Raw genomic sequence first — 15,394 nt, 5'->3', positions numbered from 1 at the left:
TAAAGGTCAGGTATAGTGAAAAAACACTGACTCACACTCATACTCATTTGTAATTCCTCATTAAGGCTCTGCCACTATGTATATTTTTTGTGTTTAAAGAGTAAAAAGATTCTAGAAAGTAAACAGTGTATGCTTACTGCTGATAGTGTTGCAAATTAGGTTTGTGGGTCTGCCTGCAAAGAAGCACTGTGAGGTGACATGCCCCTTTAATCAAAAGCAAATCCTGGGAATGCTCAGCAAGAAGAATCTATAGCCTGTGATTACTACGACATTTACCCATGCACTAACAACATTTAGAAGACAGAAACAGCTGCAATCAAAACACTTTGTAAATCATGCAAATACACTATGGGCATAGCTCCATTTGGTTTAATTCGGTCGAAATAGAGCGAGTCAGAAAAGGAATCACTAAATACAACAGTGTTAGTTAATCACAGTGGGGTGGACTGTGTGGGAAATACGGGACAGAAATCAATCACTGGAGATACTAGATCAGACTGAAAGCATGCCCGCTGTAACTTACCACCTTTCTTTTTCCTTAGAGTGGCTTAAAGGATGACAAAAAAAGAGTCTTCAGAGCATATACACAGACTCAACGCTTTTCCCCGGAGACATGAAAAGCTGCCCTGGTCCCAAAGCCCTGTGATGAGGGCGGCTCATGAAAGATGTGAGAACTTCTTATTTTGGTCGTTTGATTAACAATAATAAGCACAATTCAAGGATCCTGTTCAGTACTATTAACTAAATGCTACTCAGTCTTCTTTCTCTAATATCTTCTGAATCTCTTTTCTGGCAGCGGTCCCCAACCCCCGGGCCTCGGACTGGTACTGTGAGTCCGTTTGGTACCGGGCCGCGAGAGTTGAGGCTCGGGTGTGAAATTGATGGTTTTCAGGGTTTTTATCGTTAACTCGGTTTCCCTGGGTCTTTTCTCGTGTTGTAGTTGTGTGTCTTATTTTGAAAGAAATATTTACGCGTTACCATAGCGACCAGAGAGCATAAAGGGGCAGAGAGGAGGATGTTACTCTCAGTGTTGTTGGCGCATTTCAGGAGAACGCTGCTAATAAAGTTACACAATTACACAGTGAATTCACGTTTATTATTATATTTTCAAAATACCACAGTTTTTGTCTTGCTCGTATCATTTTATTTTGTTGTATTTATCTGCGACACCTTAAAGATATTATCTGACATTTAAACCGGTCTGTGGCGCAAAAAAGGTTGGGGACCGCTGTATCAGGTCACGGTTCCTTTTCCAAATGTCTGACCCAGTTCTGTGCTCCAAATTTAAGCTAATTCCCACAAAAGATATAGTGATATAGTCACATGGCCAACTGACATTGTTCCTCCTAACTTCATGAAAGCGGTTTTGCCTGTCATCTCCCCCAGCTTCTCTCTATCATAAATAATTCTCCTTCATCAGGCTGCATTCCAGATTACTTTAAAACAGCCAGTGTGTTCTGTCCGCTTAAAAAAAAAACAAAACCCTAATCAGCTCCTAAATCTTAATCTAGAATTTGGCTGAAGTTTTTAAGGTAAACATGGGAGGGATAGCATTGGGATAGCATGCTTTTTCAGGATGTGGGCCCAAGCTCATTTAAAACAGATAAAGAAGAAAACTGTCCTATCATGTGGCCAAGAGAAACCAAAATTATTATTAGGAAATTATGGAAACAACTTCCTGGATATGATGACATGATGGTGTGATCATATTCAGTTTAAAAGCCATCATCTGTAATGCAGTCAACTATATATATGTATATATATATATAGTTTTTTTGTTTGCATGTGGTAGCCAATCAGAAGAGTGTTTGTTTAAGGAGTGGGAGGTGGGAGCGAAAAAACAACTTCATTAAGAATGAATAAACTGATGCAACCCAGCATCACAGCAAAACGTGCATTCCACAGTGTCCATTTCACACTGTGCCTCTCCAAAATGTGAAATGGACACTCATGCATGCACACATGCAAATGCATTATACATTTGAAGTCAAGAAGCCAGCAGTGAGTAAAAAACGTATGAAGTAGATTCTAAGGTTCGTAATTGTCTGAAACGATGAAGCTAGGCAGCTAATGTGTATTTACATTAGTGCTGTCAGCGTTAATCTCATTAAAAAGACGTTAACGCCATAACTGCATTAACGAGGCAAATCTCTGTTAACGAGTTACCGTAGATCGCCCTGTGCATGGGGCTGCATGGTGTCAGCGCGGTCCAGCCCCACGCGCGGGGCGATCCGCGGTAACTTGCTAACGGAGATTTGCCTTGTTAATGCAGTTATGGCGTTAACGTCTTTTTAACTAGATTAACGCTGACAGCACTAATTTATATGTAAATGTGTTAGTTATGCCTGTTTAAACACAAATAAAATATCCGTGCTGTTACTGCAGCTTAGAGCAACTTCTGCACGGACACAGTGGACATGTGTGTCTACTGCACATTTTGCCGTGATATCTCTCTGATGAGCTGCACATAGACCAAGTGTAAGACAAATAACAATTATTTTGGACTATGTGCGATGCTGCTTTAGTCCAAAGATTAAAATAAAAGGTTAAAAGTTCTAACAGGTCTCCTTTAACATGTGTCTGCCTAACAAGTCAAAGTGGAACAAGTAGGTTTGCCAGCAGATCAGTTTGAATCGAGCAGCTAGCAGCAACCACAGCAAGCTTTAAAAAACCACATGCAACAAACTGCATGTATCCACGTCCTCTGCAAGCAAACCAAGTTCAGCGTGACATCAGTCACAAGTTATTACTTACTAAATTCTGTTTAAAAACCTTTGGCTACAGTGGAAAGAGATCCACCTGCTGCTGTTTGTTGTATGTCTACCAAAGGATCAGTTCAACAATGATTTGTGTCATCATGGTAACGACAGGTGTCACCAGATCACCTCAGACTATAATAAGAAGGGTTACAACTTTAACATCAGGTAAAAATCAAACATCAAAAAACCTTTCTTCATCTGGGAATAAATAATGCCTGGGTAATTTACACGACAAAGGTAGGACATTTATGCGTGTGGGTACTTATAAATTGATTGTTTGTCCTCTTCTAATGCTCCCTTCACATTTCATGGCTGCCCTCCTTTCAGGCCTGTGTCTCCTTTGAATGCATCATCTCAGAAACCCTAACTCTGCTGTTTGTCATGAGGCGTCAGGACAACACAAAACACCTCTAAAATGTACATCGTACTAGTGCTGGGCGATATGGAAAAAATATTTATCACTATATGAATTATTTTATATCACGATAACGATATATATCACGATATACCACCTGACCTGTGGTCATCTGGAAAGTACGCAGTCTGTAAACAGCGAGCGCAGAGGGTGCAGTCTTTGTTAATGAAATGGATGGTTACGCTCATGTAGGGCTGCGTATCTCTGCTCGTCCATAAGTCAGTCGTCAAGGCATAATGCACGATACTGCAAACATCCTTCTCTACTTTGGCTCGGCATGCGTCATATAAGCGAGGCAACTCGACTTTACTGAAGTGCTTACGACCGGGCATAACGTACCTCGGATCAAGGACTTTGACGAGGTCACGAAAGCTGTCCTTCTCAACTACATAAACAGGGGCCATGCCTTTATAAATGTAACGCGAGATGGCTCCTGTGATTTGTTTATGGCGCTGGGACGTTTTCTCATAAGGGCCTTGTGGGAAAGACTGCTGTATCTTCAGCTGGTATAGTTTTTCTTTTCCCAACTTGCTCCAGTCGTTCCACAACTTGGTTTAGCTCGGACTTTCTAGATTCTTGAGTATCCTTTTTCGTGGACCTTCTGTAGGTGATAGAAGAGATTTGTTGTGTTGCCATTGAGTGCAGGAATAGTTTTATAGCATAGCTTACAAATGGGCGTCTTTTGCTCCGTGTTGGTGCTGTTGAACTCAAAATGTTACCAAATCACAGACGTACCCCCTCTTTTCGGTAAAAGTGCTTCTTCTTGGGCTGCCTGTGTAGCTGTCTCTGCCTGTTGCATGTCCGGGCATGAAACTGCAACCTGTCACACGTCCATCGTTTTGAGTTACCGTAAAGCATGTCGCAAATCCAGGTGCACGTAAAGCAGCACCATGTCGCAAAACCACAAGACGGAGTTTCTTCGTGAAAAATATCATTTTTTTTATACTTTATTTTCCCCTTCATAAAGTTAAGAGTATGTATAGTGAGAAGACAACACTAATATATTTGCCACGGGCTATTTAACCCTTTAAGACCTACCATAGAACCAAGTCTGCCAGAAGTTATCTTTATATTTTTACATGCTGTAGTGCCATTTGTGGGAGCATTTCAAGTTGCTATACATCAATACAACCATTATAGCCCAAATTTTAATAATATGTATGCATTAAGTCCATAGTAACTACATAAATTGCAAAAAAGTGCAATAAATTACAAAAAAATTGAAAATTGTTTTTGGTTTTTTTTACATATATTTCTAGTTAGAGAAATTTAAGAGGCTTATCCCTCAAAACTGCAAATACAAAAAAGTTGCACAAAATAGTTTCCAACCACGAGAAATTTATTTTGAGTGTCTTCATAGTTTTATTTTTGAGATACACTAATTTTTATATACTGCAGGAAAAATGAAAATAAATATTGTAATGCAAATTTGCAAAAAAAACCAGCATGTGCATCAAAATAAACTATTTCCAACAGTGTAATTTGACTAATAAGCATCCCAGAAAGGATACAGAAAAGCATAAAGTCAAACATGACTTTAAAAAAACACCAGCATAGGCTTATAAGCAATGTTCCCTCTAATTTTTCATGTGTCTGAGCGAACACACAAACTCCCTGAGCGATCTCGTGGACCACTGTGAGCAACATTAGACGTGTGCACTGTGGTCACGCCAGTGTCGAATCCATCCAAGTTACATGGTTTATTTTGTCTTGATGCATTCTCAATCATCCAGGAAAGTAAATCTCCAAAAGTTGATTCTGTTGAACTGACCTCCCAGCCCATTGTTCCTTCAGTGGGCTGGTTTCAGTCATTATGCAAATGTACTGTTTATAAGATTGGGGAAACCTGCAGTCAGCTGAGACTGAAGAAGTCACTTGGATGAGTGACGAAACGTTTCTCCCACAAAACGCTACGTCCAGATGAACAGAATCAACTTTTGGAGATACATGGTTTATTAAAATAATCAAATTACAGCATTTACATTTATGTTAGACTACTTTTAATTAACTGATTTAGCCCACTTACAATGAAAATTTAAAAAAAAAATCTTGTTCATGACCTGTGTAGTATGTTAACACTATTGGAAGTAAAAATAACTTCAAAATAAATTTTGAAAACATAACTTTTCTTTTTTTTCTTTTTTTTTTAAAATAAAGCTCTGACTTGTATTATGAGTCTGAGTCTGTGGTCTGGGAGAGAGTCCTGTAACTCTGTCTGCAAAATACAGGATATAATGACCAATGTTGGGAAATTAATTATATAGTTACTTCTTCGAAAAAGTTACTGAGTTTTGCAAACAACAAAGTTTTTTGCAGCTGTTTACCTAAAAATGCAGCCAAGGCGTTTTTTAAATAAACATTTCAAACTATTTACAGAACAATCAGCTGTTCTGCATCAAATCTGATGCCACACAAATTATTTGTGCCACTCCAAAAAATAATTTCTGTCCACTATGAGATAAAGGAGAACAACAGCCTGATACCTGCAGGCCTGACAACAGCAGATGTATCACTCCTGTAACACCTGTAACATTCAGCAGTCGCCTCATTGTTCTGACACACACAACAAAACTATTGACTACACTACACACTAACTACACACTAACTACACAAGATTTGTGGTAAGCGTTGCAAATCTCTCACATCTCAAAACACCGCCGTCACTCCTAAAACTTCCTCCCGTTTCTTAACAACTAAATGCCATGTTTTGATTGGTCGACATGGTACATTTTTCGACCAATGGGAAAGGGTGGGGTTTTTTGGTTTCGTCTTTGCTCACAGGTGGAGAGTGCTTTCGAGCGTTTTCCTTATAAAACGCCGTTTTTACCGTTTCTTCCCGCAGTAAATATAAACAACGATAGTATTCAGGAAGAAAACCAAACATTGGAGATATTTTTATCATAATTCTGGTTTTACATGGCCTATCAACACAATTTAAAAACTGGTATAAAGTCCAAACTTTTTCTGTCAGTTGTTCCGTCTGTCCTGCTCACATCTCCAATGGTTGTACACGTTGTCATTAACATGGCTTCACTCCACATCAGCCACGCCGCTTTGCTAGCTAAAACACCGGTGTCGGCACATATTTACTTTAATTTCAATTCAGGATAGAATTTTTTTTTGTGTGCGCAACGCAGATTTTCTCTGCGCAGAGACCGTGCCAACAGTGCGCGATTGCGCACGTGCGCAGCTCAGAGGGAACATTGCTTATAAGACCCTAAAGGTAAAAAATCTACATTTTCCGTGAAAATGACGCCACTTTATGGCGGACATGCGATAGTTCTCGCTGACGTATATTCCAACGTAGTAAGTGTTATGAACAACCGATCGGATTGGCAAAGCATGTTTCTGGAATATTGTGTTTTTGTTGCTGCAAGTGCTTTTATGCAATTTTTGCAAAGTCATATGTGGAAGGAAACCGTGACCTAGGACAAGCTGATGGCATAAGATGTAAGTGCAACTCCTCCGGTTTCATATGCAAAAAAAATTATTGCGCTAGCTTACGTGGTTCCAGTTCTACAGAGATTTAAAAAAAGTTACGGAAAACGGAGTGTGCCTGCTCCGACCGGCTTTAAAGGGTTAATGATATATTTTATGTACTAATTTATAAAATTAGGTTAGAAACGATAGAAACGATAAAAGACAAATGGCACGATAGACACTTTTCTATCGTCCACACAATATATATCGTCATATCGCCCAGCACTTCATCGTACTCACGGACAAAACCAACAGAAAGACAAAGACGATACAGTCACACTAATGCTCTTTTTACTCGTTTGCTCTTTGCAGCAGAAGCAACAACTCATGAGTGTGGATGAGTGTGGGCATCCAGAAGCAAGTGCACTTCATGCAAAGGAGGAGAGGAGATGAGGGAGGAAAAGCGTTTTTCTTCTATTTTCTTCTTTAAGACAAACTAAAGTGACCAGATGATGGAAACGCATATTGCATTAGTCTGAACAAAAGCCTCAATCAGCCACTGTGAGCAAATGTATATGCAGTAGGGCATAATGAATGGCAGAAGGTTATACAGCATTATCTGCTTACCTTTATCCACTATTGAGAGATTAACCAACCATGAGAAAGAGGTACAAAAAAGATCTTCTGTGAGACACTTGCTCCCATTTGCCATTGTGAGTTACCGAAGTCAAAACTGCAGCTCTTACCGAGTTCCTCGAGTTCAGACGTCATCGACTTTGAGCGCATTGACAGGGCTGTGGTGGGGGCTCTCTTTGGAGGTGGAGGAGCTGAGCAGAGAGAAACAGACATGTGACCAAAAGCAGGCAGGTCATCTGCAGTGATCTGGAGGCGTCACACCTTTTCAGGTAAATCTTTAATCGATCAGTCGAGTGATGGGGAAAAAAAATTTCACTGAGGGAAAAGGATCAAATTAGAAATATTTTCTGATGATAAGAAAATATAATTTTAAAACAAGGATTTTAGAGTATCAGAACAACACAGAGACAAAAGCAAAATTCTGATCAGAGATTTTTGACAAACATTTAAAGGTTTGCTTATTTCCATGTGTAGATTTTGTCTAGTTTGTATTAAAACCACCTGGTCTGACCTCTCGTGTTTGCTGTTTGTATCCTAAGCACAGAGTTGGTCTGGTTTGTCATGGTCTTTGAGGGGTATTATTACACAGTCCTTCTTTTCCCCCCAACCAGTTTCAGTAGATGACCTCCCTGATAATGGTTTTGCTGGAGGTCTCTTCCTGTTGACCTCTAGCTGACCTCTGTTGGTCTCTGGCACTGTGACCTCACATCAAGGAGGTCCTGCTTGGAGTTTTCATGTTTTCACCATGTCTCTCCAGCTTCCTCTCACAGTCCAAACACATTAGTTAACTGGTGATTATAAATTTATTGTAGGTATGAATCTGAGCATGAATGATCTGTTTCTATATGTGTGTACCCTGCCTCATGCCCTGTGACAGCTGGGATAGGCTCCAGCTCCTCCCGGGACCCTGAATTGGAAAAGCGGGAGCAAATGGATGGATGTTTGGATATTAAAGAGGATTTGCTTTACAACACATAGTGCGCTGAGATTTCTTCTAGCTATACAGATAATAGTGAACTAAATCATCAGTCAGTGTGTCACTTTAATATTTTAATACAGGAGGTACATCTGTGATCAGGTTCACACAGCACTGTACTACAGCAGGCTGTATGCTACAGCTGTGCTCTGCTGCTCCTCAGATGAAGCACCTCATGACGATTATATTCTGGAATCCATGTCTAAACACGACTGGCAGCCATTTTCAGTCTCATCTTGGAGCTGCTGTACCTTTTTTGCGTGCTGTGTCCTCGGGGTCCAGATTCCGGCTCACTGTCACCACCTTAATCAGGAGCCGGTTGCCTCCCTGGCGGATCATGTTGACCACCTGTCGATGGCCCACCTTCACCACATTCTCCTGGTTCACCTGCCACAAACAAACCAAAAGTTTTCTTATCCTGCATCTTTGCTTATGTTATTAACTGCGTATTTATGAACAGCACAAAAATGTAAACACTGGACCGACACCTCAGCTTTGTGTGGGAGAAAACTGCTGCTCGTTTAAATCTGAAGATGCAAAATTCAATACAAAAGAAACTCAGGGAGAAAATGAAAAAGTGCAAGTATGGCTTCACAGTGCAAACCATCATTTTCTACTGGAAACCAACCAGACTGGTAAACTGTCTCTCCAGCCACCACATCCACTAGTTTGATTTAAAACGTTACTAAAATGTATTTTTATTGAACACACTGTGTAGACATATTTCAGGCAATTAAAGTGAGTGAGTCTCTGTGCTAACAACTGTGCCATGAGCTAGTTTGAGTCAGATGTTCTGTCTAAGGACATAAATGTATAAATGAAGATGTACAAAGTTCAGTGACTGACCAGCACTGATCTTCTCTACAGCTGTGGCCAAAACTAATTTCTTAATTTGCCATTAAAAGATTTTGAAACATATTAAATCCTTGTAATTCTTCTTCACAATATCATAGAAACGTGTATATAATATTCTAAATTAAAACCTGCAAAGTGCATGAAAAACAAACTTGTGCCATTGTCAAAACCTCTGGCCATGACTGTTGAAAGACCGGCTGGTGTGAACCATTCCTTGATCACAAAAACTTTCATAGAATTATAAAAGCAGCTTTGAGATGCATGGACCTGAAAAATATTGTGTTAGTCTGCAAACCGAGAAGCTGTCTAAATGAAGGAAATTTAGGACTGTTGCTGCGTTCCTTTAGGATTTGGAATCTGCAAAGATCACATAATTACAAAAACCACCCAAACACCTTTGGAACAAAATTATGTCGAAAGCAAAATATGGAGCTTTGTGGATAAACGCTTGTCATGAGAAAACAAGATACAAATCCTGGTAATTACCCAGGGTTCACCCACGGGCTGCATACAATTCTGTTTACACTTAGCCTTAATCAAAGTGTCTTGATGCATGCTCAATCATCCAGGTAAGTAAATCCCAAAAGGTTGATTCTGTTCATCTGGACGTAGCTCGTCCAAAACCTCCAAAAAGTTTAAATTTTGTCTCGGTGACTTTTGTCACAGATAATTTCCCCAAAAGTCTCGGTGATGATCAAGATGTTTTTGACATCTTGCCAATTTTTGCCAAAATCTCTTTCTTATTGCTGAATCATGAAAACTGACCTTAATGAATTAAATAATCATTTAAAAACTGCATTCTGTATTCACAGGGGTTATTTTTAATGTATAATAAAGCTAGTTGGATGATCTGAAACATTCAGGAAAGGACAAATACTTTATTTCACAGCAACGTACAGGCCAGAGTTGTACAATCTCCTTCTACATAACAGTGACAGACAAGAGAACGGACTTTTTACACCTCTGTACGTCCAAATAAAAGAAAATGAAACCAGGAAATTGATTAACAATTTTCACAATAAGCAACTGAAAGAATCAACAAAATCTTTATAGCTGCAATATTCATAAAGGAGCCCGGCTGCTGCCCTCGCGTATGTTTCTCCATGTATACGTCACAAACATCAGCTCATATAATAATGCATCCAACACACTGAACATCCCCCACTTATTGCTTTTGACTATGCAAATAAACACACACACCATTTTAAACTTTCCTCTTCATACCCTAGTAGATGCTTTTTAATTTTTAACATGACAAAATGGCTCAAGGACACGGTGAGAAATCTGAAGCTTCAATTAAAAACAAAGAAACAACTTGGACTTTTTGTTCTTGGAGGAAAGCTGTGATGTCTGTGACACAGCTGTGATGGTGGCTGTCCAAAAAAGTTGGACTTTTAAAGTGCACTGTATTATTATACCAGGGGGTATTGTGTATATCAGTGACGCTGCTGATGTAACCAAAACCGCTAACTCCATCAGGGCAAGAGCACTGAATCACAGTTTGTTGCAATTTCTTATCGAGCACTTTAAGTCGGTATCAGTGCTGGATTTTCATTCTTCTCTTAAAGAGGAGAACGTTCCATACATCAAGAGAGATGCCCAGAAGATGGCTAGCTTTATATGTTAGTAAACATTCCCAGTGATGGATTTTGACCTTTATATTTCCACCTAAGACACAGAGCCATGGGGCAGCATGGCGGTGGGGTTATCTGTCTCTCTGTGTTAGCACCGTGCCAGGGTGTTCCCCAGCTCTTGCCCTATGGTAGCTGGAGTAGGTGATCCTGATAAGGTTAAGTGGAAGAGAATAATTGGATAGTGAACCTGACTTTTATGCACTTGTTCAAGCACAAAACCGACTAGATGTCTCTCACTGAACATTAAACTATAAGCAAAAGCAGCAATAGTAACTCTGTACTATAGATGCTGCAGCAGGTCTTCACCTGGTCACCCTCCGGCTGGCTCTGGAGCACCAGAGAAGAACAAGGATTGTGTCGAGTGACTCATTTGCCTCATGTTTGTACAAACTTAAACCCTATATCATTATGTTGTGCCCGATTTAGACAGTTTTATGTGTGTTTTCCTACTTTATACAAGTTACTTATTCAAGTTTTTTCAGCTATTAAATTATTTGCTAATGCTTAGTAAGGACATCACTGAAATCTCAAACTAGAGTCCCCACATGGGGACAACAAACACACATACTGACATAGTGGTCATGCAGTGTTAAGTTTATTGGTAATATAGTGGTAGCTTTGCTAGTGATAACCTTAACAAGCAAGCAAGCTAAGGTTAGCCAGCTAATTGCTATGTTGGCATCAAACAATTTGTCTCTGTTAGCAGGTAAGCTAATAAGAAAGTCAGTTTTATTTAACTGGTCAAACTGGAATCCAGCTCTAGGTCAAAAACCCAACCAGAATTAGCGGTCATGAAAGCATTTTCATTTGGTTTTCTAGATAAAATCTAAAGTCTTTGCTCTAGCCATGGGAGATTTCTTCTTCTTCCATCTTCTTTTCCTAATTCTCCTCCACAAGTGTGCTTTTCCACCACAGCTCCACCTCGCCTTGCACTTCTACTATGGCAGCTACTTGCCCTCTTACACCTGTGCCTCCTTCTTTATCTGCACAGTGAGAGGGATGAGACTGCAGCTAGGAAGACTATGCTCTGGGAAGGCTGATGGCCCAGATGGTGTGTCTGCAAGGCTGCTTAAAGACCGTGCTACCCAACTGTGTCAACCTCTAAGTCTATCAGAATCAGAATCAGAACACTTTATTAATCCCGAAGGAAATTATAGGTTACAGCAGGCAGCACGCTACGGCGCATGCAAAGGAACCTTCGGACCAAACTTTACACAAACATCACATTGGGAAGACATGTCAGAGAGGTAGGCTGATAGGAAAAACAACAAAAATACACAACATGAGGTGAGAGGAGGAGAAGAAAACTCCACTCAGACTGGGCTCCTAATGGGAGAACAGTTTGAGAACAGAAAAAACACCCGGGCACAAAAAGCAGATGACTGTCAATACACCACAGAAACACAATACAAGCAACAGGTAAGGGTAAGAGAAACAGCGCATCCGGTCCTGCAGCATATCTGCGCTGGTCCAGTCGATCCGCCATCTGCCCCGGGAGGGAACAAGCATCGAAGGCGTTTGGAAAGGGAGGGGTGATGAGTGTGTATCAGTGCATGTGTATGTGTATGCGTGTGTGTGTCCTGAGTTAGCTGATAGAGTGTCCTTCGCCCTGCCAGACTAAGTAAACAGTCTTCCAGCCGACCCAGGTGGCCTTGCGTAGGGTAGGAAGGTACAGTCTAAACACAGTCTGTTATCAGGGTGAGAATTTGTTATGTTCAGCTCCAGCCTTGAGACCACAGCTGGCGCCGAAATGGTAGCCGCATGAAATGATGGTGGTTTTTACTTTAGTGCGAACAACTCATGTAAATTTCAAAGCTGTTCTAACAGTCCGACACTGGTCTCTCAATCTCCCGTTGGAGAGCCGTGAGCTTCTCTATGATGTTATCAATCTTACGCTCCGTGATGTTGTCATTCTTGCGCTCAAAGAGCAAATTCTGAGAACTCACGACCGCTGTGAGCTTCTCCAAGATGTTATCCAATTTTCGCTCAGAGAGCATCACAATGTTATCCAATTTTCGCTCGGAGGTCTTATTCTGAGTGTTCACAGCAGCCGTAAGCTTCTCCAAGATCTTATCCGTGCTGCGCTCAATGAGCCCATTTTGAGAACTCACCACTCGTCCCATCGTTTCAATCCCAGCGGGCAGCCTTGTGGGGTTTTGAACAGCCGATTCCGCTTTCTTTAATCTTCGATAAGCCAGGGCCAAGCCAGCTCCGATCAGCAAGAACACTGTTATCATGGTTCCGAAAAGGTAGATATCTTCAATGTCCTCGATCGACAGTCCCGCCAGGCACACGACCCTCCAGTTATGCCACCCGTCCATTGTGTATCCGGCAGGGAACGTCCCTCCAGGACACTCAGGCTCACCCGAGCCCAGGCTTCTCGTTGAGAAGAGGGTGTCAATTGCATTCAGGGACCCGTTGATCAAATCCATAATTCTCTTTTAGGTTTTAGAGAACAGACTGTGAGAGAGTGTACCAGGGCAAGAGTAGAAAATAGACGAGACTAGACAAGGACACAGAAGCTAAGCAGGGAAGATAAGGGAAGGGAGAGGAGAAAAGTGCGACCGCCTTCGTCGAGAGCCAAAGAGACGAAAGCCCTACAACTGGGGCAGGTGCCGACATTGTGGAAAACATCCCGTACTGTGCCGGTACCAAAAATAAAGCGTCCACCCGAACTGAACGACTATAGACCCGTGGCCTTCACATATCATGAAAAACTTGGCTGATTCTTCACCGACTGAGACTTGAGATCAAAGACAAACTTCCTCTGCAGTTTGCATGCAAACAGAGCCCTAGCTCATCTGGAGCAATCTGGCGCTCATGTGAGAGTTATTTCAATACCATCCAACCGAAAAGACAAGCTCACAGAGATGGGAGTAGATTCCTTCTCTGTTTTCTGGATTACAGACTACCTAACAGAAAGGCCACAGTTTGTCAGTTTGGGTAACTGTGTCTCTGGGACATGAATGAGCAGCACGGGGGCTTGACGAGGGACTGTCCTGGCTCCATTCCTTTTCACATTGTTTACAGCAGACTTCAAATACAACTCTGAGTCCTGCCAAATCCAGAAATACTTGGCTGACCCTGCCATTGTGGCGTGTATCAGAAATGGACAGGAATCTGAATATAGGGATCTTGTAAAAGCCTTCAGCGACTGGAGTCACAAAACCAACCTCATATTGAACACCTCTAAGACAAAGGAAATGATATTTGATGAGCCAGGCTCTGTAATTGGAGCCAGGCTGGGCATGCTGGGGTAGGTGGTGGAAAGATGCATCCTAAAGACGTTAGAAGCCATCCTGAATAAGTCTGATTACCCGCTTTACAACATCTTTATGGAACAGAAAACATCAGTACTGCAAAACTCCTCTCCTACTGTTGTTAAACACAGAGATACAGAAAATAATTTGCACCCACAGCCATCAGGCTTTTAAATGCCCATACAAATAGCAGGTGAGCTATGTCAGACACGTGAATTTCCCTTTTGGATCAATTAAGTTATTCTTATACTTAAGGATATTACAAACTAAACACAATGCATAAAAACAGCACAAAATTCTGAATTTTACGGATCCAAATCTACACACACTGTTGCGGTTTTGCAGAGAATTCGTCCTCAGAAAAAAGAACAAAAATTAGGTTGACATGAAGTGATGATGTGCTGGTCCTAAAGTTCCTCAAAAAACATTTAGAGAAAAGGAAGAAACAGAGATTGTGGTTCATCCAGTTCACAGGAAGAATTGCATGGTTTGATCTAGGGCTGGGCGATATATCGAGTTTTTTAAAAATATCGATATATTTTTATACGAGATATAAGATGTGACAATATCCTTTATATCGATATAGTCAATGTTACGTTATAATTATAGTTGTGGAGCCACAAGTTTGCCAATCGTTCGTCCACTTTTGTCTCTACGCTGCGTTACTCCGCCTCGCCTCTCCTTCACTGAACACAACTCCCCCTCCTCCCCCATCGCTTCACCTGCAGGCAACGACAAGATGGACACGGCAAATCTCCGTTAACGAGTTACTGCGCATCGCCCCGTGCGTGGGGCTGGACGGCGTCAAAGTGTTAACGAGCTAACCACGCTAATGAGCTAACCACGCTAACGCCATGCACGGCCTGAAATCCTTTAATTTTCTCAAAAGTTGACAGCGCGCCTTATGTATGAATTCTGGTTGTGCTTGATGACCGCGAACCGATTTTATGTGGTACACAGCGCTCAGCAATCTGTCAAAAAATGTTTTAGTACGACTTTGGTAAGCTACGGAGCCGCACCGCTTGATGGATTGTCGGAGCATTACGGCTACCGAGGAGCCTCGCGTAGTAAGTAGTAGTACTGTGCTTCAACGTAATATTACCGTATTGTGTGTGTATAAGGACCATAAATGGCACCTGTTAAGAGACATGGTTACAAAGAGGATTTCAAACTCCAGGCTGTCAGTCACGCAGTAGAACTTGGGAACAGAGCAGCTGTGAAATCTATGTTATTATGCTCAGCGTCTTTTAGTTTACATTTTGACTGCACAATTGTGAGCTCTTTGTTATGCACAAAAACAACATAGTTTTCTTTTATTTATGGGGCATTATTATTTAATAAATGCTGATAATTTATTTTTGAGTAGTTTTTTTCATGTACATCTATGCTGTATGTTAATAAAAGTGCCTGTGTGACACCTGGGACACAGCTTTAACTAA

General features: G+C 41.1%; 1 protein-coding gene across 2 annotated transcripts in view; it reads right to left on the bottom strand.

The window, feature by feature from the left end:
- LOC134624915 (SH3 and multiple ankyrin repeat domains protein 2-like) overlaps positions 1–15,394 on the bottom strand; it is a 299,782-nt gene that overhangs the window by 24,182 nt on the left and 260,206 nt on the right. Inside the window, exons 17-19 of one of the 2 annotated variants that reach the window (XM_063470103.1) lie at positions 8,458–8,593; positions 7,341–7,421; positions 524–547 (exon numbers count right to left, since the gene is read on the bottom strand). In XM_063470103.1, the coding sequence (XP_063326173.1) occupies positions 524–547; positions 7,341–7,421; positions 8,458–8,593 (241 nt within the window). The remainder of the gene's footprint in view (positions 1–523; positions 548–7,340; positions 7,422–8,457; positions 8,594–15,394) is intronic. The other variant, XM_063470113.1, reaches the window with a different exon arrangement.

This window comes from Pelmatolapia mariae, linkage group LG1, assembly GCF_036321145.2.
Source record: "Pelmatolapia mariae isolate MD_Pm_ZW linkage group LG1, Pm_UMD_F_2, whole genome shotgun sequence".
In the NCBI taxonomy this organism is placed as follows: Eukaryota; Metazoa; Chordata; class Actinopteri; order Cichliformes; family Cichlidae; genus Pelmatolapia; species Pelmatolapia mariae.
Note: the sequence above shows the minus strand (reverse complement) of the source record. Positions and strands in the feature narration are given on the sequence as shown.